The following is a 26,521-nucleotide window of genomic DNA, read 5'->3' on the forward strand; positions in this document are numbered from 1 at the left end:
TTGTTACCATAGGCAGAAACAATAGGGCCACAGGGGAGAGAGAGGGAGAAAGGGAAGGAGGAAATAAGGAAAGACAAAGGAGGGAGGAAATGAGATCACCTTTTTAAAAAAGTGCAGCTATGGTAGCAGCCAGAACTAGATTTCGTCCCAGAACAGTCCAGGACCCATCTTGCCCCTCAAGGTGAACTTTAGATAATTATCATAGATTGTGATATTATTAGTATTACAGGCAAGGAAAATCTCCACCCCCTGTGTCTCCATGACAGTTCCAACAACAGCCAAATAAGGACAAGAGAATCCCTCCTCCCAACAGGAAGAAGTGGTCAGTGAGGACCCTCCTAGGAATGCCTATAACACCACCCCTAAAATTCTAATATTTCACACCCTCATTTTAGAAGTAATAAATTCCTATGCCTCGTTGTTCTTCAGTGTAGTTGCTCTTCTCCTGGCCTGCCCACTCCCACCACTGGGGAGTGTATTATCTTCTTTTCTTGTAATAAATCCACTGCTTGCTTGGCTTATTTGGTGTGCCGTGAATTCGTTCCTGTAACGAACTAAGACCCCATTTTTTTTGCAACACCTTCAAAACTTTCCTTTTAAATGGCAGCATATTATTCTGATTATAGTTTATATTATTATTCCCCTATTGTTGAGTATTTACATTCCTTCCAAATATTTTTGCCATTAAGAGGGATTCTGACAGTTGCATTGTATTCATAAGAGTAGAAATTCTACAGGGAGGAGTGGGCCATTCTTGGGGTTTCTTTGGCTTACCAGGAATCTCATCTACATTATTCCTCCTCCAGCCCTCTCCTCACACACCCGCCCTCTCCACCCTGACTGTTGTAATGAACCTGGTTACACAGCCACCTAAGGAGAGTGTCATGTAGCAGGTAGAGCAAAGGAAGGGGAGAAAAAATTCCCTTGGAACTCACACCCATTCAGGCAAGATGAGTTAATCACCTTTTAACAATTCAGACCTTACCAATCTTAAATAGCTTTGACAGCTGGAAAAATTAAGACCATGTCAGGACTCTTATTGGTTTTGAAAACATTATAAATCCTTTTATTTCAAAAGGGCCAAGTGAAAGATTTTTAAATCCTGTTAAGAATTTTAGCCTTTATCCTGAGAGCAATGGGTAGCCATTAAATGGTTTCAAACAGAGGAGTGATGACCTGACCTGATTTTTTTTTTATCTTGAAGGAACACCCTGGTTTGGAGGGCAGTAGGATTTAATGATTAATGGGATGGAGGTTGAGGGACAGGGAGGACCCCAGCATGACCCCAGGACAGCTGGGTGGGTAGGATGAAGAGCAGAAAGGGAATGACAGAATAGTTCCCTTTTAAACTAAGTGAGCTAGGCGTGCATGAGGGTAGGGCCTGGAGTAGGCCAACTTACAGATGCTCATCCCCCAGGGCTCTTGCTTGCTGGCTAGAGACTTGGTCAAGGGACTCAGGTCCAGAAGGGAGGGCCACACAGGTCAGGCCAGCCCATGGAATTGGAGGGTTCTAGAAAGCCACAGCTGGCCCAGCAGGAGAAATGGGGACACTGGGGAAGGCCATGAAGTATTAGCAACCTATGAGACTGCTAATATCTTCCTTCTTGTGAAGGGCCTCTGGGACCACCCCATCTTCAGGAGCTGTTTTTGCTGGAGGTCATCAAGTCCCCTGGAGAGTTTTGATTCAAAGAGTCTTCATAATTTCATACTTAGGAGCAAGCACCACCCCAGATGTAGCCCCAGGAAGAAAATCCCCTGGTCCCTGTCTTCCCAGGACAAGTCCAAGGTGACTGGTACAGGCTCAGATCAGAGAGGTGCAAAGGCAAAGTTTAATCTCATGGCATCTAAAAAGGTGAAGTGATGGGTTTATTCTGGGCCCCGAAGAACAGGTTGATTTCCACAGGTGGGTGGGAGGGGACAGAACATTCTCGGAAGAGGAAATACCTGGTGTAAAGATCCAAAGCAGGGAAAATATAGGATGGGCCTGAGCCGTAGGTGCTTTGAAGAAGCATGACTCTTTCTAGATGGAGATACAACTGTACTGCTCAGACTCACAAGGTTATGAGGCTCTGGGGCAATAATCTAACTTTGGTCCCAAAAACATCTTTATCATCAGTGGCTGAGATAAAAATTGTCACCCCAATAAATTAAAACAAAAAAAAATTCTTGTGACATTATCTGGGGAAAATGCTAGAAAGCTCAGTCCTTAAGTTGCCCTCCAAAAAGCAACTTCCCAGAGTCTCTAGAGGTGCATTTTTTGTTCTAGCCTGGTCTCTCCTTGCCTCTTACTTTCCTACCTGTATTTTTTCTTTTGTCATCTTTCTATTTAAGCATTTAGATGAGATAAGGTATGTCAAAATAAGCCTATAAAACACTAAACCTTCATATTATCTTTCAAAACACATCCAATGCCCACCAAATCTTCAGAAGGGCCTTGAGTCGTAATGGGTAGAGCCAGATGGGGCAAGGTAGGCAGGGCCCGGGAGAGAAGCCTAAATGAAGTACAGGAAGGGGCCAGCCTTGGCAGGGGATTCTGGGAACAGTGTTTGGAATGAATTGAATTGAAAGCACAGGAAGTTCTCAGGACCTCAGAAGGTGGTTCAAGTCTACCTGTATACACAGAGTGGCTTCAATTGAAGCTCATCAGCAAGATCAGAAGCCAGGTAATTTTCACCCAAATGTTATATTCAAGGGTTGAGAGGAGATTTTCAGGCTTCACAGTTTCCACACCCAGGAAACGAGGTTCCCTTTTGTGTAGGACATCCTGAAATGTGAGGGGCTCAGGGACCTGGGAATTGGGTCGGGATTTGGTGATGGTCTTGGAGCAATTGTGGATTTGCTGCAGTTTGGCAGGGTGGGCATGGGGAGTGGGATAGGCTGGGATCTGAGCTTCACCATGGACTTGGGAGTAGAGGGAAGGGAGAAGCCCAGCGTCACTAAGAACCTTTAATTTAGCCATTTTACTGAGAACTTACAAGTTGAGTTATTCGTCGTTGAACTTCATTTGGCAGGCAACAGGTTCAATACGTAATTTATAATTGTACCTTATGATTTACATAAATTTGCAATTGTTTATAAGTACTGGGGATGCTTTTTGTTCCTCTAAGGCCAAGAACCACAGATGCCCAAAAAGGAGATTTGCCAGCAACAAGGGAGAAACCCCCAAGCAGCTTCCAGTTTCTATCCTTTTCCAGTTTCTATCCTTTTGGCATTTTTCAGGCTGTGCTTCCCTTTTGCAGGGAGAGGTCAGCCTGAGGCCAGGGTGGGTTTGGGGATGGGGCAGACCCCAGAATCACACTATCTAGGATTAAGTCCAAGCTGGAGGTTGGGCCACACTTTCTTCCTCTGTGTGATTCTTTGACTGGAGGCTAATCAATGATTATCTGGGGCTATCCCTGATCTCTCTCTCAAACTCCAGATTGGGAAGTAGGCCAGTAAGTCCAGTTACATTTGGGCTCAGAGGGACAGGGACTGCCAGCTCCAAAGACTGAGTAGACAGCGGGTAGCAGTGAAGTCTTCAGGAGGAGGAGCAGGATACTAGGTAAATGGGGTATACTTTGAAGTAGCTATTTTGATCCAGCCATTTAGTGGTCACGGACGGTTTAGCACGGATAAAAACTATATAATCAGGAGATTTGAGAGAAGATACCTAAATAGCAAACGATTTCATATTCAGTAACTGCAAATACAAAGCATGAAACTGTTTTCTTAAATTGTCAGCAAATGTTTAGTGATTGTTTACCATGAGGCTGGCACCCAGCGGGCACTGAAGACAGTAATAAATGACCACCAGCAGGATCAGAGGGGATAGATAAAAGGAGCAGTCACCAAAAATTAGGTAACTGTAATTCATGATACACGCCTTAGGAATAACATTAGCACTATCAGTAATAATACCCAACACTAATTGGGTTGACTATTTGCCAAGCCCTGAGCTGAGGGGTCTTCAATTCATCCCCTCATTTAGTCCTCACAACTCCATGAGGCAGATGTGTTTATCATCCCCACTTTACAGTGATGAAAAAACCTGAGATGCAGAGAAGTTAAATGACTTGCTAAGAAGAGGCAGAGCTGTGATTTGAACCAAGGTCTGACTCCCGAGAAGCATGCACTTGACCATGAAGTAAATAGCAGAGTGTCTGAGGGAAAATAAAAGACATGACTTTAGCATGGGGATGATCTCTCCGCACTCCCTATACCCTCACCCTTTCCCTGCTTTTCTAGCCCAAGTAGGATGACAACACTATTGACCTACTGACCTAGTAACTAGGACTGGAGTGGCTTTGAGTCAGAAGCAGAAAATGCCAGACAATTTCACATCCACCTGTTGGGTCATGAAGAAAGACTAGGAAGGAGTTAGGGTCAGGGACAGGATACTCGAGTCTTGCCAACATAATTACATCCCTTGCACTCTGTGATCAAAATGATTGAGTCAGAACGTTTTGCTTTGTGCCAGTCATCTGATTAACTCCCAAAATGGCTATCCACGGTAGTGTTACCTGAATGAATTTACCACAGAGCTGAACCTGTTTCATAGGCAAGTCAGTATCCTGAAGTTAGTCTGCCTGGACAAGCCTGACTCCCAGCAATCCAACTCATAGTAGGCTGAAGTATATGACCAGATACCCACGTCTTCAGTAACAGTTGGTGTTAGTCCTTCAGTAACTGCAATGCTCTTCTGTCAACTGGGGCACCCTTTTCCCAACATCAGCAATCCCAAGGAGCCAAATGAGTCATCAACAGGCAGGGTGGTGAACGTATCCCACAAGTCACAGGAGACAGATTTCATCCGAGTCAGAGTAGGGCTTAGTAAGTCATCTCCATTTCATAGCAGGGCTCATCCGTATGAGCTCCAGTTTCATGTGGCTCTTTTCTGGACAGTGATGGGTAATAAGTGCCAACTTCTGGCCTCTTGGCTTTACCCTACTTCTTTTTCCCTTTTATTCTCCAACCTCATCCCGCATTCTTATTTCATGCATTCCCCATACAATACAATTAAGTTGCTGATCATTCGGTTATAACCTTCCAAACGTGCCGCCCCCACCGCCTCCCCATATTAAATCAGGGAGGTCATCTTGAAGAGTGGGTTGGTTGTTCCCAAGTTCTTCATTTATTGATGGAATTTTATTTTTTGTTTAGTCTCAGATATATTAGGCTGGACCATATAAAATTGCAATTTTGGTAGGTCAAAGATAGTCAAAGCAGCAACTTCATGTGGTTCAACTAACACCAGACCTATTAGGGGTCGGCTTAATGAGTCCAACTCGCTTCTGTAAGCCTTGGTGGTAGGTGCCTGGGGGAGAGGGCGTCATGCATGGCAGCCCTTTACCTCTTTCTGGAAACAAGCTTTTCTGGGTAGCCATTGGTGTCTGAGGCCTTGCCCCTCTTGCTATCCGTTCATCCTCCAGCCAAGGCCTTACCTTAATATCAAGTGTGAACAAAGGAGGGACTTGAGGCAGAGGGAGAAGGTCAAATTCTTTGTTATGTGTGACAGAGTATGTGTTCTGAGACCAAGGAGAAACAATTTTAAGGAACACTTTTAGATAGTCCGTGGTTTGCGCATTCCTGTTAATGTGGAAAATGGGGGTCTCATGGAGACATTTTACATTTACAAACATCACTCAAACATCTATGTGAAGTAGGTTGTATACACAACACTATTCCTACCTGCAAGGGTTTTCAGTGTGCTATAATTGTATGTATACAGTGTGTCTGCTTCTAGCTACCAGCTTACCATACAGTAAGTTCTGTGAGGGTAAGGCCTATTTCTGATTTACGAGGTCACACAATTAAGTTTGCAAACTCATGCTAGAAAAAGTGCTACGTAACTCATGGCTGACGATCACTACGGTCACCTTCCAAGTACTCCCCTTGGGAAGCTATACACCGATGCCAGTGCCTAATCCACCCTTCAAAGCAATTTTGGAACTCTTTTTCTGGAATGGCCATCAGAGCTGTCATCGTATTACCCTTGATGTCCTGAATGTCATCAAAATGTCTCCCTTTCAATATTTCCTCTATCTTTGGGTAAAGAAAGAAGTCACTGGGGGCCAAATTAGGTGAGTAGGGAGGATGTTCCAATAGACTTATTTGTTTATTGGCTAAAAATTCCTTCACAGACAGGGCCATGTGAGCTGGTGCGTTGTCGTGATGCAAGAGCCATGAACTGTTGGCGAAAGGTTCAGGTCGTCTAACTTTTTCACGCAGCCTTTTCAGCACTTCCAGATAGTAAACTTGGTTAACTGTCCAGTTAACCAATGAATAATCCCTCTGATATCAAAAAAGGTTAGCAATATCGTTGCAACAAGTTTGAGAACTTGATTGTCAGACCTCGTACTAATCCTTAAGTCTTGTCTTAGGGCCTGGCATACAGTAGGTGGTCATTAAATAAATGCTTTACACTAGTGAATAAGTAAATAAGTGAATGAATGAATGAAGGAATGAATGAATGAATGAGTTAAAAATCATGGGACTATCAAGAAGGCATTAAGTACCATAACAAATGAAAGGTCTCTGGGCTTTTAAAGATCAGGAACCAGGCTGCTTGTAGAAGAAGTCAGCAGAGGCTCCCACAAGGAGGTGACTTGAAAGCAGTTGCTCTCCAATTAGAAAAGGTTGGTGGAACAGCTCAGGCAGTAGCATAGTCTGCCTCAGAGCTGTGAGACAGGAAGCCACAAGTGAAACGAAGCCACAAATGAAAAGTTGCTCCTCATTTCCTGGCAAGCTCTTTGGCCAGCATGAGCTGCATTCCTTTGAGTTGAGTATGTGTGGAATTTGCAGCCTAGGTAGCAGGATGGGACTTGGAACAAATAGCCCAACAAAAAAGAACTCAGGGACAATGGGGTTGGGCCCAGTTGCCCTTTGCCAGCTCTTGAGCTCACAGAACATTGGGCTCCGGGGGGCTTTGTTGAGGGAGATAAATGATGTCCTTTGGATTGTACCACTTCAGAGGACTCAGAAATTTCCATGTTCAGACAGCATTAGGATCCTTCGAAGATGTGTTGAAATACCTGGGAATAGTCTGAGCCCTCGCCACTATTCAACTTTTCATCTAGCCAGGACAAGGGAAGGTCTGTTGTGCTTTCAAGATGGAGAATATTGGAAGGCAGAGGGGAAGATACCTTCATCAAGGGTGAGCTGGAGGGTGCTTCATTGGCAGGGTGATAATGAGGGGGTGGTGAGGGTAGGATTCAGGGCTCTGTGTAACTGCTTTGGAGGAGCGTGGCAGGAGAGATGTAAGAACAACTGTTGGGAATATATGCTGTCAGTTTCAGGGCAAGGGAAAGCAAAGAGGAAGCAACTGGCTTCATGGACGAGAGAATAACTATAGACAATGACACAGTCAAAAAGACACTGGTGTCTCTGGTGGCCTGACCTGAATTGCGTACACCTGATCAAGCTTTGGGAGCAAGCCATCAATCACAATGAAAAATGTAGTGCGGAATTTTGCTGTGTCAACTACTGTTTCTTCTCTACATGTTCCCAACTAATTATTTCCTTCAAGACACTGATATATTGATAAGGACCTAAGAAAGGGAGGGCAGAATTCCAGTTATTCACATCTAGATCTTCTCTTCTAAGATTATAAGGGAGTTGAAGGCAGGAGTGATGAATCACTCAACCTAAAATAAGGCACACAGACTTAACTATAGCTAAATAGGTGTTTCATAGATAAGGAAGAAAAGAACAGACAGAAGGAAGGGAGGGCGGGAGATGGAGGGAAAGGAGAGAGAAAGGAAGGGAGGGAGGGAGGGAAAGAAAAATTAGGTCAGAGATGGTAAGGGTGGTGAGGGTGGGGTACAGTACAGAACTTGGCCTGTATCACAGGAGGTAAGTGGTGTCACAGAAGCAAGTTACCTAGGGACCCATCTTGGTTGTTTGGGGTTAGTTTATATTTGGGGAACAATATGTAAGCATGTTGCTGTTGGCCAAGTTTAGGTCCTTGATTTACTTCTCTGACATATTCTGGATTTAGTTCTTTAATAGTAGTGTGGGGAAGGGCTGCAGAAGACAATCTTTAATGGGGAAACTAGAGGAAAAGACAAAGAAGTAGCTCTGTTTACTGGTTGTACTCTATCCCATGAGGCTATAAACCTATGTCTGAGTCATTTCCTCAGTGGTTGCGACAGTTCTCTCCTCTGTCCTCAGGAGGAAGTGGAACGTGTAATACTTTACATTAGACCTTTTTCATATGCAAGGATTCATTTCATTCTCAAGGCCCAGAGAGTACTTAAATGGTAAACTCAGGTTTTGCAGGGGCATTTTGTCCCCATCCCTTGATATGCATTCCCCTCCTTATATCAGGGATAAAAGCTAAGGATAAATTGCAGTCATCATCCAGACTCAAACCAGGATACTATTTAAACATGTATTAAAAAATCATTTATCTCGCATCCAATGCATGTTAAGCGCTGTGCTAGGCAGTTAACAGGTACACTTTCACCACTTATCTTCCAAGAACTAATAATCTCCATTTTACAGATTAGGAGCTTGATCAGATTTATTTAGCTTGACATTAGTAGACATACCTAGTAGAGGGAGGAGCTCAGACAAAATCAATCCCCTTCTAGCTACCTACTGGTTTATTATGTCTTTTAGTAAACGAGACCTAAACTTCAAGCCCACTGTTCTCCTTTTAATAATAACTATCCCCTAAGATGAAAATGAATAGTTGTCAGATCAGAGAGGGTGGAAGTACAGAGGCGAGCAGAGGAGGCTGTAGCATCTTTAACACAGCTACCTTAACGCAAGTGCCTTTTCGTTTCGCTAAAGTTCAAACGGCAAGGCCACAGTCTGCTCTGGCCCAGAAGACACACGTGTATCCCACGCATGCGCCCATACTGGACCCGCCTGCCCCTTAGACCAGACTTCTTTGGCCCAGTCACCAGCCAGCCCTCTAAATGCCCACCCTCAAGGCTAAACCTTCTGCCAATCGGGAGGCCGGAATCATCAAGCACGTCACTTATTTAGCATATACCCTCTTCGCCCCGCCCCCACACCACGGCCCCGCCCCGCCCAAAGCAGGGATTGTGGCCTAAGCGCCTTGTATTGGCACCTGATTGGCTCGTTTGCCAGCTCCGCCTCCGTCTCCACCCGCCGCCCTCCCAACCGCGCTCCCACAGCGGCGGACGGATCTTAACACGCACGCGCGGGAGCTGCCTCTCTTCTGGTGGCCCGCCCTCCCTCCTCCCCCTCCCTCCCTTCCCCACCCCTTGTCCCCCTCCTCTCCGGGCCTGCGCGCGCGCGCGCGCGCCTCCCTCCTGCACGCGCCGCCGCTAGTCCACCACTCTCGCCGGAGCTTCTGGCCCGCGCGGTCCTTTTCCCGTCCGGCTGCGGAGCGGGCGGGACCCTGCACCGTGGTCGCGACAGCAGCAGCAGCCCCGCGGGCTCCGGCGGCGGCAGCGGCTCGCGATCTCACAGGCGGACCGTACCACCGCCCGCCGGCACGCGGGGGGAGCTGCCCGCCCCGCCGCACACGCCTCGGCAACCCCGCGGGGCTGAGGCGTCGCCGCGCCCGGGAGCCTGAGTGCTGAGCCGGCCTCGACCCCGAGGTCGGAGCCCCGCGGGCCGCGCTCGCCGCCGGCCCCACCCATCCGGGCCGAGGAGGCCACGGCCATGGCGGAGACAGAGGAACGGAGCCTGGACAACTTCTTCGCCAAGAGAGACAAGAAAAAGAAGAAGGAGCGGAGCAACCGGGCGGCGAGCGCCGCGGGCGCGGCGGGCGGCGCCGGCGGGAGCAGCGGAACCGCAGGCGCGGCGGGCGGTGGGGCGGGCGCGGGGGCCCGGCCGGGCGACGGCGGGACCGCGGGCGCGGGGGCCGCGGGCCCTGGGGCCACTACCAAGGCCGTGACGAAGGTGAGGGGCCGGGGCTGCGCGCTTGCGCCCATGTGCCCGCCCCCGCCCGTCTGCCTGCCTGGCGGAGCGTCCGGGAGGGGCCTCCAGGGGCTGGTCAGCGGGCTGACGGGCGCGGAGGCTGGCCACGTGACGTGGGCTTCTCAGGTCGTGCCGGCTCTTCTCCCCGCGGGACCCCCTCCACCCTACTCCTGACTCGCCCCTCTGTACCCCGCTTGGCTGGAGCCAAGACCAAGGCAGGAGCACCCTCGAGAGGAAATTAGTCTGGGTCTGAGTGCCCAGAACAGAGACCAGAGTGACGTGTACTCTGAGTAATTTAGTGTTCTGACTTCAGCCCAGTAGTCGGAGCTGAATTTTCTAATAACCGCATTTGTGGCAACTCATTGGCATTACTTGGTCTCTAAACCCGTAAAAGAAAAAGTCACATGGCAACACTGAGGTGGATATTTAGTTGTGGGCTTACTGTTGACTTATTCATTCGGCTTTTCCTGGTTACTTTTCAAGTAACAGCTCTGGTGAAGGAACCCGGTGGAAATGATAGTGTTTGACTGCCGGGCACGTTTGTCCTCCAGCCTAGTCGACCTCGGGATCAAGCAAGGGCTTCTGCCAGGAAACGAGTCCATACTTTAGGTTCCAGCCACTTGATCTCCTTTTCATAGTCTAGAATGTGCCTAAGTGGTATTTTTACGAATAGCTTTAATTGATTAAATGGTATGTGTTTTACAGGATGAAGATGAGTGGAAAGAATTTGAGCAAAGAGAAGTTGATTACAGCGGCCTCAGAGTCCAGGCAATGCAAATAAGGTACGGTTTGGTTACAGAAATGTTGAGATAACCCTTCGGATGGGTATTGTGTGTTTGGTTTTTCTTTAGCCTCAAAACAGAATCAAAGTAGCCTTGTGATTCAGATATACTTACTAGGGCTATAATGATAGTGTCTGTTCCTTCTCTCTGTGATGGCAGTCATTCTATATACTGATCAAATCAGCAGCCAACTCCAAAATCCTGGGAGAGCTTGCCTATTTCCAGTGCTGGTTAGGTTATTTTTATTTGAGACAGCTAAAATTGATTTTGTGGTTTCAAAATATTTACTTTTTATATTGGTGAGTTGAACTTAGCAGTTTTCCTTTTTGTTTCAAAAGCAACATGGATGGTTTTCAGATCCTCTTCTGATAAACAAGTTAATACATATTTTTGTAACTGAAGCATACTTACAGAGAAGAACAGATTTTACATACAGTGAAACCAACCTGTGTAATCAGCACCAAAGTCAAGGAACTGAACGTTACTGGTAGAGAAGAAAGCTCCCCTCCTAATCTTTTATAGCCACCACCTTCACCCCCAAGGATAACCACTTCTAACACTAAATTAATTTTCCCTAGAATTTTATAGAAATGGAATCATATAGTCTAAGCATGTTATTTTTAAAATTCAAGAAAATTTTTAAAAATTGAATTGGCTTAGAGGGTTTGAAATTAAGAACATTTTATCAAATCCAATCTATGATAATCAGTTTTAGATTCGTGTAAATGTCATATTTTGAGGGGCTGGTCAAGTAGGAAAAAACAGGTGAGTATATGATTCCATTGGTTTAAAATTAAAAACCCTTTATTCCAAGTTTAAAGAAATAAACGATCCCAATGAACTGCCTCAAATTTGAAGTTTGCTATTTGTCTACACCAGTGACCACATAGCATAGTGGAGGAAATAATTTTCCTTAACAGAATACTGTCTTTTGACCACTCTAGATGGTAATATTTATGGCCTTAACATAACTCATTCAAAAAGCAGGATTAATATTTTTGACATTTGTTGATTACCTACCACAGCTAGGTATTAATGTCCTAGGGTCTTTAAGTCATTTTATGAGTTTCACCAACGTGAAACCTGATTGGTAGTGGGAAACTTTAGGAAATGAAGTTTCACTACTTTGACATTCCTTTGTAGTAGTATTAAGTGATTAGTTTGGAGTTTTAGTTCTTAACCATTTGTATTTATGGAACTGCCTGTGTGTGGTTCCTCTGTTTTGTTCTGGAATAAGGCTCTTGGCCTGCCTTTCTGACTGCAAGCCCCATACTGCAGATTGTTGAAGACTTGAATGACAGGAAGAATAGTGTTTGGTCATGTTGAACTTACTGAGCAAGAGCAGCATTTTCCAAGGTGAAAAGGTTTCAAGTTCATTGAATTTAGATATTGATTTTGTTATATTAAGGAGGATGTTTAAACTCTACTTATTTTTTGTCATTGAATATATAGCCCATATCTATATTCATGGCTACTTTAGTGTTCATTTTTCTTTTCTTTTTTTTTTTAATGAGTTTATTTAAGCCAAATTGATGACATTGCCAGGACACAGATCTCAAGTGCTCTAGTGTTCATTTTTCAATATTGGCATCTAGTCAGTGCCCCTAAGTGGCCATCCAGAGGTCTTCCTCTAACCTACTAACATTGGAAAACATATTTTCTCCAAGAAGCTGCTTTTGTGGATCCTCAATCACTATGGAATCTGGGGTCTGTATTTCCATTGCCATTATAAATCATTCAATAACAGGGAATCTGACAGCTTCCAGGAAAGGTTTGAGAGTGGTAAGCCATTTGAAGTTTAATAACAATGACTAAAATTTTCACTTTATATACTCAATATCCTTGTAAACTGTGTATTACATAAATGTTCTTGACAGTGAAACTCAATAAGGTGGTGGTCCCTGACGAAAGACACATCTTTAATGAATGGAATGCAGTTGATAACGTGGCAAAAAGATGGACTTTTGGGGAAAGACAAATCTGGGTTTGCATTTTAGCCCTGCTGCTTGTGTGTGACCTTGGGCATGTCACTTTACTTTTGAATGTTGGTTCTTATTTGCAAATGGAGCCAACTACTCAGGGTTGTTGTGAGGATTTTGAACCAGATATTTGTAAAATACCAAGCTGGTTAATATTAATCTTCTCTATTCACTGGGTAAATTAGAACAACTTACTCTTACTCTTGGGACTTTCTCTGCTGTTTAACTGTGAGGCACCTTATTTACAATACCAAGATTTGAGAAGAGGTAGTGGAGCCACACAAGGTTATCGTACCTAACACCAGGCTCTGGTGAGTCAGTTCACTGTGGACATAATAGGAGAAAATGACATGTTCAGGTTGGCATTAGTATAACCATACAAACAAAAGTCGTCCTCAGAGTGTTCAGCATTGCTAGAGGTCTTGAGTGTTGGTCTTCTATGGCGTTGTCCTACTGTTTGGGCAGAATCCCTTGGAAGGAAAGAGAAATTAGATTTTTCTTTTCTCTGGGATTTGGGAGGTAGTGTTCTTTTTGCCTTTAATCTGTTATCTTTTCTGTCCATGAAAGGCAGCCTTGCTATCTCAGTATAGGACAAGGAAAATGAAACTTTGGAAGTTGACTTAAAATATCTTGAAATTCACAGTCTATAAACTTCAGAAAAATTGCAAGAATAGTAGATCTTTGCTTAGATCTACCAATTGTTTTTGCCATATTTGCCTTGTCTTTTGTTAGCTGCAGATATTGCACACAGTCTTGAAGTTCTTGACACTAGACCTTATAGTAGGTTAGCAAGCTGGACCTTTATCAAAGATAAGTACATTTGAAAGGGGGAAAATTCAGTAACAGCAAACACAGTAGTAATGTCCTATCTCACATTTACCAACTAGCTCAAGATTTAAGTACCAAGAGTATCATTATATGGGCATGTGTCAATTTTGTGTCTAAATTAATAGATCTTATTCAACGTCATGTCATTATAGATAAGTTCTTGAGAGGGAGGTCATTGAGATGGTGATAAAAGAAAGGGCCAATGCTTGAGTTTAGATTATTGGTTGGTCGTAGGACCTGTATGTCTCTCCCATCTTTAAAATGGATTTTTGGGAGAAAGAAAGATTTCATTTAATACTTGAGTTTAGTAAATTTTGAGCATTTGTCATGTTTTAATAAAGAATTGAATTCTTGGAGTGGTTTTCTAAGAACCCTGAGAAATCTAGACCTTTAAACACATTAGGCAGGGCTGGTTAAACTGTCCTTTGAGGAGAAGAAATTACTTCTGGATTCATTGTAACAAATAATGTTACTATTGTGTGCCACACGTTGTGCTGGGTTTTGGGGATGTAAAAATAACTCATACTCTACCAGACACCAGTAGATCATTTCAGTGGTATGTATGGTGTGATGGGGAACAGGAGAGAGACACTTAGTCGACCATGAATTGGTTCAATAAAGAGTCCTTGGATGAGGTACAGTGACATTTAAGCTGCCAAGCATAGCTCATCAGGCCATTTCTATCTCCCCTTTTACTGTTGCTAACAGTTGTTGGATAATAATGTCAAACCAGTGGAGATGGCCAGCATTCCAGTAGAAGCAGTCAGGTCTGGATTTTGTTTTAGCTGCTGCCTCCCCTAGTGTTGGAGACGGAGGTGGGGGTAGGAGTTAGGATATGTAAATTCTCGTGTAACGTCCCTTGAGATGAGGTAAGAATGTTCTGTTCTTTATAAATATACTGCTGCAGGATGTCTAATCCTGAATATCCTGAATAACCTTATTAAAGAAGGTAAATTCCTCATATCTAAAAATAGAGAAAATTTCTGTGTCATCTTAGAGCTATGAAGAGGATAAAATGAAATCAGAGGCAACCTGAAAGAATATGGGCTCTGGAGTCCCACTGACTTCGCTCTGTTACTTTGTAGCCCTGGAGAAGGTACTTAAATGTCTAATTATCAGTTTCCTCATACATACAATAGGTCCTCTCCCTGCCTTAGTATTATTGGGAGGTTTAACTTATAAAGTGGGTAGAACGCTTCCTGGCATAGTATTCAGTAACTATTCCTTTTCTAGCACCATCATTTCCCCTACCCCACCAATAGTACCTTACAGACTATGCATATTTAAGACAAGTATACTATGAATTGTGATAATGAATTTATGATAACATTTAAAAATAATCACATTTGGCCCATGAGTACCTATATATTATATGTGGATCAAACATGGAATTTTAGCCTAATTGTCTTCTGTGGAAATAATTCCTTGCAACATGGTTCTTGTTCTGGCTTTGGTATTTGGAGACTTGACATTTTTTGCAATATGTAAATATTAAAAAGTAATAGGATATTTAAATCCTTTCTACCCTGCCATTAGTGCTGTGACATTTTGGTAAGGCTCTTAACATCTCTGGGCCTCAGTTCCCTTTGTTGGGTGAAAGGTCTTGACTAGACAATTTCCAGTGGTTAGCTAATATTTCAGAATCTTAAGCCAAAATACTAAACTGTCTTGTGCCTGTTAGTACAGATATGCCGTCCTAATTAAACAGACCACTCTTATTTTTTAGTAATAGTATATAATCTAGAGGTATTTTTAGATTTGTGATTATTTTATTCGTTTCTTCACTTGTCTCTGAGGGTGAAGAGGTGGTAAATTTCTTTACTAGACACTAAAGAAATTTTTTTACTTAGGACTTTCAGTATTCTGAGACCACACTGGAATTTTTCTTTAAAAACTTTTTGTGAGTTAGAAAAACAATATATTTTTTTTTAAAAAAGAACATTTGAAAAGAATAACAGCATATGTATAAGAATTATCAATAATCCCGTCTGCTTAGGGATAATTGGTGTTAATTGTTTGGTTTTTAGTTGTTTCTTGCAAGCTGATAATTGTGGACTTACTAATCACCAAATATTTGAAGGGAAAGCTACTTTATTTAGTTTAATATATATATTTGAACAATTGCGATTCAGCACATTGCCGTTTCAAAATGGAAATGACCAACTGAAAGCTATCACAGCTTGGGTATATAAGAATATAAAAGTGCTGTGAAGGCACTTACATCTTTGTTGGGAGAGTCTTACCTTCCTGTCTGGCATATATTAGGTTTTCTGGGACATTACTAATTATAATTAGTTCATTGTAGCTGGGTGAATAACATCCACGGTTTTACTCATGAACAAGGCAGATTATGTTATGGTGTAATTACATTGGCATGGCTTCAGAAGTGGGTAACTTTGGGAAGAAAAAAAAAACGGGTGGGGGACAATTCTGATGTTTGGATACCACTGGAGTCCTGGGCCATTTATGACCACCATATCCTACCTTATAAACTTTAGAAAACAGAGTCATACTGTTTGGTGTCCATTTTTTAAATCCATTTATTTTATATCCATATAAAAACATGTTTTAATGTTTTTTTCAAGTGAAAACTACGTTTTTTTCCTATTACAAATGTGGTATATGTGCTGCTTGTGTGAAAACTCAAATGAATATTAAAAAGCATAATAGCAAACACAGCACTTACTGTATGCCAGACACTGTTCTCAGTGCTTTATGTCTAGTAATTCACTTAATCTTCATAATGGGGCTGTTATCCCATTTCACATATGGGGAAACTAAGGCATGCAGAAGTTACCCTCACGTTGGTTTATATGCCATGAAATTACTTCTGTGTTAGTATAGGCCTAACATCAATTTACATGGCTGTATAGGATTCTATTGTGTATTGACGGAAAGAAAAACTGCAGGGTGGCTTGGCCATCCATAATCTCCATCCTCTTTTCCTCTCAAACTATAGTCTAAATAAAATCTTGGCTGTAAATGCAGATTGAAGATGTTCGTTCCCTTCTCCCATTCCTGAAAACCCCCGTTGGTCTCTAAATGCTGAAATCACGTATGGTTGGGGGCAGTTCATCTGATGCTACCATTATCATTGAAATTTTCTTACAAGTGTCTTTTTTTGTGGGGAGGGGTATTGAGGAACAGTGTGTTTTTCCAGAACCCATCAGCCCCAAGTCAAGTCATCATTTTCAATCTAGTTGTGAAGGGCGCAGCTCAGCTCCAAGTCAAGTCGTTGCTTTCAGTCTAGTTGTAGAGGGCACAGCTCATTGGCCCATGGGGGAATCGAACTGGTGACCTTGGTGTTATGAGCACTACACTCTAACCAACTGAGCCAACCAGCGCCCCTAATAAGTGTCTTTAAAGGAGACCATTAGCTATTCAAGAAATTAGTTTTACAGCCAATAGAAATGGAAAAAAGCACACTGATGTCTTTTTGCTGAAGGCAAGAGAGGCCATGATGTTCCCAAGGTCACATAGTCAGGTGGGTGTCATCTGCATATTGTTATGGCCATGATCAAGGATCATGTATCAAAAGGAGAAAATCTCTAAAAGAGAAGAAGGCCACGGGCAGTTTCATGTAATAGCCATGTTTTTTTTCATAGTAGGGAAAAGGGTAGTTAGAATCATGGAGATTGAGAGACTGAAGACCTAGGAAAACCACCATTGTCATGGGAAATAATTCAGGGAAAAGTTTGGTAGTCTATGCCAGGTGTGTCATCAGCCAGGGCGAAGAGTTGCAAATAGGAAGTTTGATTTGGCCGTTCTTTTTCTGCTGTGGAGCCAGCGATATAGAGAGAAAAAATGTAGTATGTGCTTGGTAATGTAGAACATTCAAGTTTATATAAAATTGTAACAGGTAATCCAGTAAAAGAAGTTATCAAAGATACCTCGGAGAAATTACAATTTCTGACAAGTCGATTCAAAAATAAAGAAATTTTAAAATGGCATTAAAAAAAAAAAACACTGCAGGCAGTCTTAGGGTGCTGTGTTACCACTGAGGATATCTTTTGCATTTGTAATTACTAGTAAGCCAAAGACAGTTCTTGTATTCTCTCGCTTTTTAAGTGGGTGACACATATCTGGTGTAGGGACCAATTCTGTATATTCTGTGTGAGACAGTAGAGACTGGCACTCATTAAATCTGTAGCACTGATAGAAGCACTGACTTGTCTTCCTCTGGTGGAATGGGAATTGTTCTGATTTTGAGAGTATAATGTAACGTACTAAAGGATTGGCAAATGAAATTATACAACTCAAAAAATTATTCATTCGAGGGGCTGGCCCGGTAGCTCAGGCAGTTAGAGCTCCATGCTCCTAACTCTGAAGGCTGCCGGTTCGATTCCCACATGGGCCAGTGGGCTCTGAACCACAAGGTTGCCAGTTCAACTCCTCGAGTCCCGCAAGGGATGGTGGGCTCTGCCCCCTGCAACTAAGATTGAACACGGCACCTTGAGCTGAGCTGCCGCTGAGCTCCCGGATGGCTCAGTTGGTTGGAGTGCGGCCTCTCAACCACAAGGTTGGCGGTTTCGATTCCCGCAAGGGATGGTGGGCTGTGCCCCCTGCAACTAGCAACGGCAACTGGACCTGGAGCTGAGCTGTGCCCCCCACAACTAAGACTGAAAGGACAACAACTTAAAGCTGAACGGCACCCTCCACAACTAAGATTGAAAGGATAACAACTTGACTTGGAAAAAAGTCCTGGAAGTACACACTGTTCCCCAATAAAGTCCTGTTCCCCTTCCCCAATAAAATCTTAAATAAATAAAAAAAATTATTCATTTGATCACTAAAATATTCTTCCCATAAATGCCTGTTGGTACACTTTGGTCCTAGAAAAATACAGTAATTGTATTTTGAATCCTTCAAGTTGCCCTATTCTCTACATTTCAGGTTAGAGCGACCTCTCTTTCCTCCCTCAGTTATTTGAGCCAGGAGCTGGGGTCCTGTTCTTTCTTGGGGCTGCTATAAATAATTATGCAGATTGTCATAACCTAGCATTTCAGTGTGTTAAATTTATTTCTAAATGTTCTGAAGTATATAAAAGGGAAGTGGAGACCGTCAGACCAAGTGGTTTTGTAAACCTTTTTCAGCAATGAAATCCTTTTTTTCACATGAAGTCAAGTGGGAGTCCCACGGTATAAAATAATGTCCTCTATCTCTCTCCGATAGTGAAAAGGAAGAAGATGATAGTGAAAAAAGAGAAGATCCAGGTGATAATTGGGAAGAAGGTGGAGGTGGTGGTGGTGGTGTAGAAAAATCTTCAGGTCCCTGGAATAAAACAGCTCCGGTACAAGCACCTCCTGCTCCAGTAATTGGTAATCTTAATACTTCATTTTCATAAATATGTCTACTACTTATGTATACTATTGTATATGGTTAGCTTTCAAGTAAATGCATGCTGTGAGGGGGTGAGGCTCTTTTCCATTTCAGGGAGAGAGCGATTTTAGACGTATGTTTAAAAACATGCACATCCAAAGGAATTTGGAAGTTAGGATACATGCTTTTGTATAGGCTGCTTAAATTTATATGTAAACTAACTTGCCAAATTTAAATATTGAAGCATTTATTTCAATTTTGGACAGCTGACTAAGGAATACTGGCTACCTGTGTTCGTCTTTTTCCTCCATTCCCCATTTTACTGTCTTCAAGCATTAATTCTCAGAAGGGATGATTCTTATCAGTCACAAGGAGATAAAAATGGTTCTTGGTGGGGTGAAGAAATCTTAGAGTGGTTTGTGGTTCATCAGAGGGCTAAAGTCTGTAAGCAGATGTACAGTGTATATCTGTGATGTTAACATTTCTTGGTGGGTAGCAGTGGCGATGAGGAAACATGTTTACAAAGGCTCCTCAGGAGGGCAGTAATGAGAAATGTTTGAGAAACATTTTTAATGTATAGTCATTATTTTGTACAGTAGTATGAATAACATCATCCCAAATCTTTCTGTCCAGAGATCACGGATAACTGCTAGGTCAACATTTTTGCATCCTTTCTGGTCTTTTGCTATGAATGTTTTTAACTGCATCTGTCAGTGATCTCTGATGATCTCTGCATTGCTAAATCCATTGCTGATTGGCCCCATCTGTAGCGTTTGCCACAGGTGATCACCCTTTTGAAACACACTCTTCTGTTGGTTTCCAGGACAGCACATTCTTCTGCCACCTCATTGGTTCGTTCTCAGCCTCCCTTGCTGGTACTTATTGTCCCCTGCCTCTTGGTGCTAGTCTGTTCCAGCACTCATGCCTTGCCCCTCTTTTCTATCTACCGTGCCTCCCTTGGCAATCTCTACATAACACTGACTTTTAAACTTGACAGCATCAGCTCAGAGCTCTCCTGAAATCCAAAAACATTTATCTTAACTACCTACCCAGTATCTCAATCTTAGTGTGTCTAAAACTGAACTGCTCATGTATCTATCTGCTGCACCCCCGCCGCTCTCCCTCCCCTCCACCCCCAGCCTTTCTCATCTCAGTGCTATGCTTTTGGTCCCTTAGGCACAAACCTTGGTGTCATTTTGACTCTTACTCCAAACCTAAATTAATCTGTCAGTAAGTTCTCTTTGGCTTTACTTCCAAAATAGATTCAGACTATTTATATGACTAGTTCTCAGCAGTTCCACGGTTCCCACCCTGGTTTTGAACTATCGTCATTTTTTTTATAATGGGTTACTGAGGTTAGCCCCTTATCTGGTCGACCTGCTTCTCTGTATACACTGTTCCCAACCCAGCCAACAGCAAGAATGGTGATCTTTTCAGATAATAGGACAGAATATGTCCCTATTCCCTATACTGTTCATAAACCTCCAGTGGGGTTCCCTCTAATCAGAGTAAAAGCTAAAGTTCTCAGTGACTTACAAGGCCTGTCTTGTGATCCCCTTTTTTCTAACTTTGTCTATTAATCTGAACTTGTTCACACTACTACTGCAGGCCATTTGTACTGATATTTTCAGCCTGGATTTCTCTTTCTTTATGTTGGGAGTTGGTAAGCTCTTTCTGTAAAGGGCCAGCTAGTAAATTTAGACTTTGAGGGTCAGGCGGACTCTGTTTCAATTACTCAGCTCTGCTATTGTAACACAAAAGCAGCTGTAGATACTAAGTACAACCAATGAATGTATTTGTGTTCTAGTAAAACATTCTTTACAAAATCAGTTTTTGGACCGGATTTGGCTAGTTTGCAAACTCTAGATATGTTTGCCTCCTCCTTTCAGGCCTTTGCTCAATTTTCACCTCATCACTGACAGCCTTCCCGGATCACCTTATTTAAAATCAACCCCTCCCAGCACCACCCTCCCCACCCTACCCCACTATCTTTTTACATGTTTTGTTTCCTCCCTCTGGAATAGCACTGTCCAGTAGTACTTTTTGCGGTGATGGAGCGGCACTGTTCAGTATAGTAGCCACTAACCGCATGTGGCTACTGAGTATTTAAAATATGGAGAGCTGAATTGTTCATTTTATTTCATTTTTTTATCAGTCATTTTTAGAATTAAAAACGAATTTCACAGGCATTTTATTAAACACGTTTTTTACACATGGCATCTTATTTATTAATCCACTAACCAGGTAAAGAAGTGATTATCCATATTTACTGCTGTGTAAACTGAGAGTTAAAGGAAAGGCAGTCCCTGATGAGACCTGTCTCCCAGGTCCTTTGCACTTCCAATAAGTTGACCTACAGAACTCATTTACACAGATACTTAAAATTGTACATGGAAAAGGTTAGAAGACTATCCTAGAATACTTTCACTTTCAGACATTTCCTCAAATAACAAACTTTCTTTCTGTTGTCCGAGACCCTTCTTATGTCACGTATTGGTTTTATTTCTGTAATTGTTAAATGATCAGGATTGCAAGACTAGCTTATTAAAATGCCAAGCATTTGAATATTTTCTCTAAACTGTTATGAAATGTTAGTTACAGAAACCCCAGAACCAGCAATGACTAGTGGTGTGTACAGGCCTCCTGGAGCCAGGTTAACCACAACAAGAAAAACACCCCAAGGACCACCAGAAATATACAGTGATACACAGTTCCCATCCCTGCAGTCCACTGCCAAGCATGTAGAAAGCCGAAAGTAAGTAATTACCGCCCTGGGTTTTGGAGCCCTGTCCCTTGACTGGAAGTGGGATGTAGGAGATACAAAAACCCACGGGGTGGGGGTGGGGAGGTGTTAAATCCTTAATGGTAAAGCCCAGGCTGCATCTGACGGGCAGCTCAGAATTAGGGTGGGACTTAACGAGCCCAAGAGCAGAGGGGACGGTCCTGGAGGGGATGAGGGGAAGGAGCACCAAAGACAAACTTTGTCTGAAAGTTTCTTTTATCCCTGGTTTATTGTTCTGTAGCCATGAGAGTCCCCTAGTTAGAATTCTTTATTAAGTACATTAGTGTTGGTTTATGTTCCTTATAATACAGAAACTAGAAATGAAAGAGCAATAAATTCATTGTATTCCCAGTTAATGTGAATAGGTCTGAGATGTTGACATTTATAAATCTAACATTAAAATAATCTTATTTCAGCAGGTACTTAAAATGAATGCTACCTGGATTTAAATGACCACATATGGCACATCCACATCTTACTTAGGGACATGAATTTTTTTAATTAAATAAAATGGGAAGAAATGTAAATGACATCAGATGGAACTATTGGTTGTTTGGGTGGCTTTTAATGTAACTCCCAGCCCCTTTGCCTCTTTGAGAACACAGCTGGCTTGAATTTAAACCTCCACTTGGACTTGCTCCTCTGCCCTGTCCTTCAAAATAAGGGGCAGTGATTCATCATACTCATCTTTCTTTATCTGAGCCATTCCCGTAAAGTAGAAGTGAGGAGAAATCAATGAATAATGAGTAGAACTTTACTTGAATGAGAAAATTGTCCTTGTGCATAAAGAAAGACATGTATTGTCTATTATTTGCTAAAAGTAGACTGAGTCTTAGAAGGAATCACCATGTTATTTGACAGCTTTTTAACTTTCTAGTTGTCTTCAAGTTGGTCCCAGAATAGGTTTGCAGTTAACAATATTCAGCAGGTTTGCTACTACAGAAAATGGGACCATAGAACTTCTATTACAGTATTCTATGTTTTCTGTTCAATTGAAGCCTTAAAAATGGTTTGATAAAGATTTTGTACTAGTTTCCTGTCTCTTCCTCAAGATTCTTCTCAGGGGTTGCTTTTTTTTTGTTTTTGCTTTTTAATTCAAGGAAGAATGTTTTCAAAACAACCTCAAGAAATATTTACTGATTACATTTCTTTTCCCTTAGGGATAAAGAAATGGAGAAGAGCTTTGAAGTAGTAAGACACAAAACTAGAGGTAGGGATGAGGTTTCAAAAAACCAGGCCCTTAAACTTCAGCTAGACAACCAGTATGCTGTGCTTGAAAATCAGAAAAGCAGCCACGCACAGTACAATTAAGGAATGGTCTTTGCTAACCCTTCTAAGGTAACTAGACCACAGCTAACCACCATGAACAGCCATTCGTCATCTGATCTCTGCTGGATCTACAGCAACTGATGCAGACCACTCGATAGAAGCGACCAGCCCTATTGCACTATGGAAGTTTAAAGTGTTACAACTGCTCTTTATGTATATTGAATTTAGGGAGATTTTCATTGTTATAAATGTGTGAACTAGCTTCAGCAGTGTTCTTTCATAATTACTCTGCAAATACAAAAAAACACACACACACACACAAAAACTGCAGCCAGTGGTCATTTCAAAATCTTTTTATGTTCAGATACTGAGCCTTCGTAAGGGTTGACTACCTCAGATTTGCTGCACTCATTGTGGACTTCATGTGGATCACAACTTCTGGATTAGAAGGTTACAGCTATTAAGTGTCGATGTGAAACTTGAAACCAGCTCTACTGGATACCTATCAGAAATCCTACAGAAAGTCAGCCTTGGGTTCGATCTGCTGTGAAAGATGAAGATTTAAGTGACCTTAATTAACCTGTCCTGTGCGTCCCCCAACCCCACTCCCCACCCCGCCCCTTAAGAAATACTCTGTAGTGGGCTGTGGCTGTATTAGAGTTCCTGGAACATGCCACTCAAAAGGAGCTGATGTGGCAGATAATCTGTGTAGGGCTGTGATTTATAATTTAAACTTTGAGTTGTATTCTGAGGTAACCACAAACTCAACCAAACTTGGGTCCACCAAGTGGAAAGGGGTGGGAGAGGGAGTAATCTTGTTTCTTTCAGTAATTTTTTCATTTGGGTAATGCTTTTTCTGTGTTCCACATTAAGGCCTTTTTTTTTTTTTTTTTTTTTTTTTTTTTTTTTTTTTTTTTTTTTTGCTTTGACTTGGAATAAGTTCTTTGACAGAGCGTATTGCTTGGTTAAGTAAAGTAACCTGAAATATGCATTAGAATTGTGAAATTACCTGGTCAATTTGCCAATCCCTAGAATAGAACCAAATAGCCTTTGACGTAAAGGGCAGTGGATGCAGGGGGCTCTACTTCAGGTGCTGCTACCGCCTCCTCTAATCAGGTCTAAATTGTAAACTGCAGTGGAAAGCCTATGGTTTCTGCTCAGGCCACGGGATTCACTGACCTGACATTAAGTTCAAAGCAACGTGAGCAGAACCTCAACCTAAAGTCCACTTGCGTATCAAGGATCTTGCATGACCTTCGACAAGTCCAGATACACTTGTGCCCAAATGTTTAAGGTATTGGACATTCTGTAGATGCGGTGATTGTCCCAGCTTAGCTCTATCATCCACCTGGTGTGTCCTTATGTTGTTCATTTGGAGAGTCGGGCGAAAACCAGGTGATGTAGCACTTCTGTTTTTAATATTACAGTTTAAACTATCCAGTAATTTTTAGTCCTTACAAGAGACTTCAGGAAGATACCGGGATTACTGAAAAGTTTCTTTCCATCTAATGAGATAGTCTGGCAATTTCCTAGTTTTCTATCTTTGGTTCAATAGAAATATTTGAAAGTGGTATGTGACCACTTGATGCAGAGTCTGGGTGTCTCTATAATAAATCCCTTTGCCAAATGGCAGGAGTTGCAGACTTGCCACTGGCAAGAGTGAAGCAAATGGGTGAGTAAAACTATCCGATGGAGCATTTCCTTTGGGAGTTTAGTCTGGATGAAAGTGTTAATGCAGGATAGGACTCCTAGAGGGTTTTCGTTGTCTCCTGACAGAACCTGCCAACCATTTTCTGGGCAATAATATTGGCGTTACTTGAGGTAGCAGGTGGGATGCCTGCCTTAATGTATTTGGGTGAGTTGCTGAGAAAGCCAAGGAGAGGTTGGATGATTAAGCGAGAAACGGATTCTTGGTTAAACAAAGCTTCATGTGGGAACCAAACATTTTAACAAATCTCTTGGATTTTGAGCCACGTATTTTCCCTGAAAAGTATGCGTTTTTTTCCAGCAAAATTTTGTTGGTGGTAGTTATTGAGGAATTAACTGAGATGGATATGTGGAACTTAATTTAATGGCATACTCTACTATTAATCAGAAGACCTGCAGGAGATTTAAACCAACTCTTGTCATAACTTTTTTAAAAAATGTGGAATTATCAAAGTGCACATGAATCAAGTTTTAATATACTGTATGATGGGTGGATGAGGCTGTCCATTGTACCATTTCTTTCTTTGAATTCTCAGGCATGGTTTGGCAGTGCAAGAACTCTGTAACATTAACATTCAATAAAAGATAAATATATGGATTTTGGAGTCTGATAGTTTTTATTCTTAACCCTTAATCTATTCTCTATCTTTCAAAATGGTAAATTGGTGTTGTGTTTCCTTTGACTGTAGGAGGATGATAATCTCATCTCAGGAGTGAACTCTTGTGTGAGAGAAGTTTGCGGAGTGTTCTGTTATAAAAGAGCTGGAGTGGAAGTGGCTGCAAAGCTGTGATGAATGTTCTTTTCCAAAGATAAAGCATTGAAGTGTACATTTGTATTCGTTATTATATTCGTTACATTTATTACGTTAAATGTTGTCATCTTAAACCCTGGCAAGGGAATCTGCGATCTTTACTATGCAGACTAAAGATTCGAGGCCTTGTCTTTTGAGAAGCTTACAAATTTCTGAACTGAGCAGCCATTTTAAGTTTCAGGATTTAATCTGGATTATAATCCCTAAATTTCTAAACTAGAGAAAGTGTATTTCAAGTCTTTTTGGTAATGCAGTTTAAATGTTTGATGTTAACTTACTATTTGGTCATTCTTTGTACCTAATTTTTTTTTTCTTGACAGCCCTATTTGCACTAGAACACACAGAAACTCACTTTGTCTTCTCTCCTTTAAGTTCCTCCTAGTTTTTTTTAACCTAATTTTTTTTTCTGAGATAAGTCACTTTTTAAAAGTGTATAATTAATTACTGTATCAGTGCTTCATTTTTATTGCCAGATAATTGTGTGGAGATTCTACATTTATCGATCACTTTGAGCTGTTTCTATTTTTTCCTTGTTATGAATAATGCTGTTACAAACTTACATGTACAAGGTTTTGTGTCAGCATGTTTTCAGTTCTCTTAGGTGTAATATCTAGGCGTGAAATTTCTGTGTGATACGGTAACTTTCTGAGTAACTGCCAAGCTCTTCCAAAGTGTCTACCACAGTACATACCTGTCAGCAAGGTCAGGGTTACAACTTCTCCATATCCTCATAATTACTTGTTACCTGATGTTTTAACTCCAGTCATCCCGGCTGAAGTGCTGTGTCATGGTTTTGATGTACGTTTCTGTAATGACCAATGATGAACATCTTTTCATGTGTTTATAGGCCATTTTTTTATGTCCTTCAGAAAATGGATTCAAATCCTTTGCTAATTTTTTAGTTGAATTTTTGTCTTACATAAGTATTCTATGTATATTCTGGATACTAGTCTCTCATCAGATAGATGATTTGCAAATATTTTCTCCCATGTTCACTTTCTTAATAGTGTCTTGAAGAACAAGTTTGTAATTTTTCTTTTTAATCTTTTTTTTTTTTAACTTTTAAGTGTTTTTTTCCAGGACCAACCCATCTGCTCCAAGTCAAGTAGCTAACTGGCTGTCCCAAGAGTTTTTAATTTTAATGTAGCCCAATGTATTTTTTCTTTAGAT

General features: G+C 41.9%; 1 protein-coding gene across 6 annotated transcripts; it reads left to right on the forward strand.

Moving 5' to 3' along the window:
* The first annotated feature begins 9,235 nt into the window (after nucleotides 1–9,235).
* CDV3 (CDV3 homolog) lies at nucleotides 9,236–25,137 on the forward strand. 6 transcript variants are annotated; one of them, XM_033132377.1, is made up of 6 exons: nucleotides 9,236–9,855; nucleotides 10,579–10,655; nucleotides 18,635–18,780; nucleotides 21,377–21,536; nucleotides 21,980–21,982; nucleotides 22,724–23,137. In XM_033132377.1, the coding sequence occupies exons 1-6, from the start codon at nucleotides 9,616–9,618 to the stop codon at nucleotides 22,872–22,874; spliced, it is 777 nt and encodes a 258-aa protein (XP_032988268.1). In that variant the 5' UTR covers nucleotides 9,236–9,615; the 3' UTR covers nucleotides 22,875–23,137. The 6 variants fall into 6 exon arrangements, with proteins under 6 accessions (XP_032988268.1, XP_032988272.1, XP_032988271.1 ...); XM_033132379.1 differs by lacking the exon at nucleotides 9,236–9,855 and adding an exon at nucleotides 9,868–9,999; XM_033132382.1 differs by lacking the exon at nucleotides 9,236–9,855 and adding an exon at nucleotides 9,971–10,088.
* Nucleotides 25,138–26,521: the final 1,384 nt, after the last annotated feature.

Source organism: Rhinolophus ferrumequinum, chromosome 17 (assembly GCF_004115265.2).
Source record: "Rhinolophus ferrumequinum isolate MPI-CBG mRhiFer1 chromosome 17, mRhiFer1_v1.p, whole genome shotgun sequence".
Lineage (NCBI taxonomy): Eukaryota > Metazoa > Chordata > Mammalia > Chiroptera > Rhinolophidae > Rhinolophus > Rhinolophus ferrumequinum.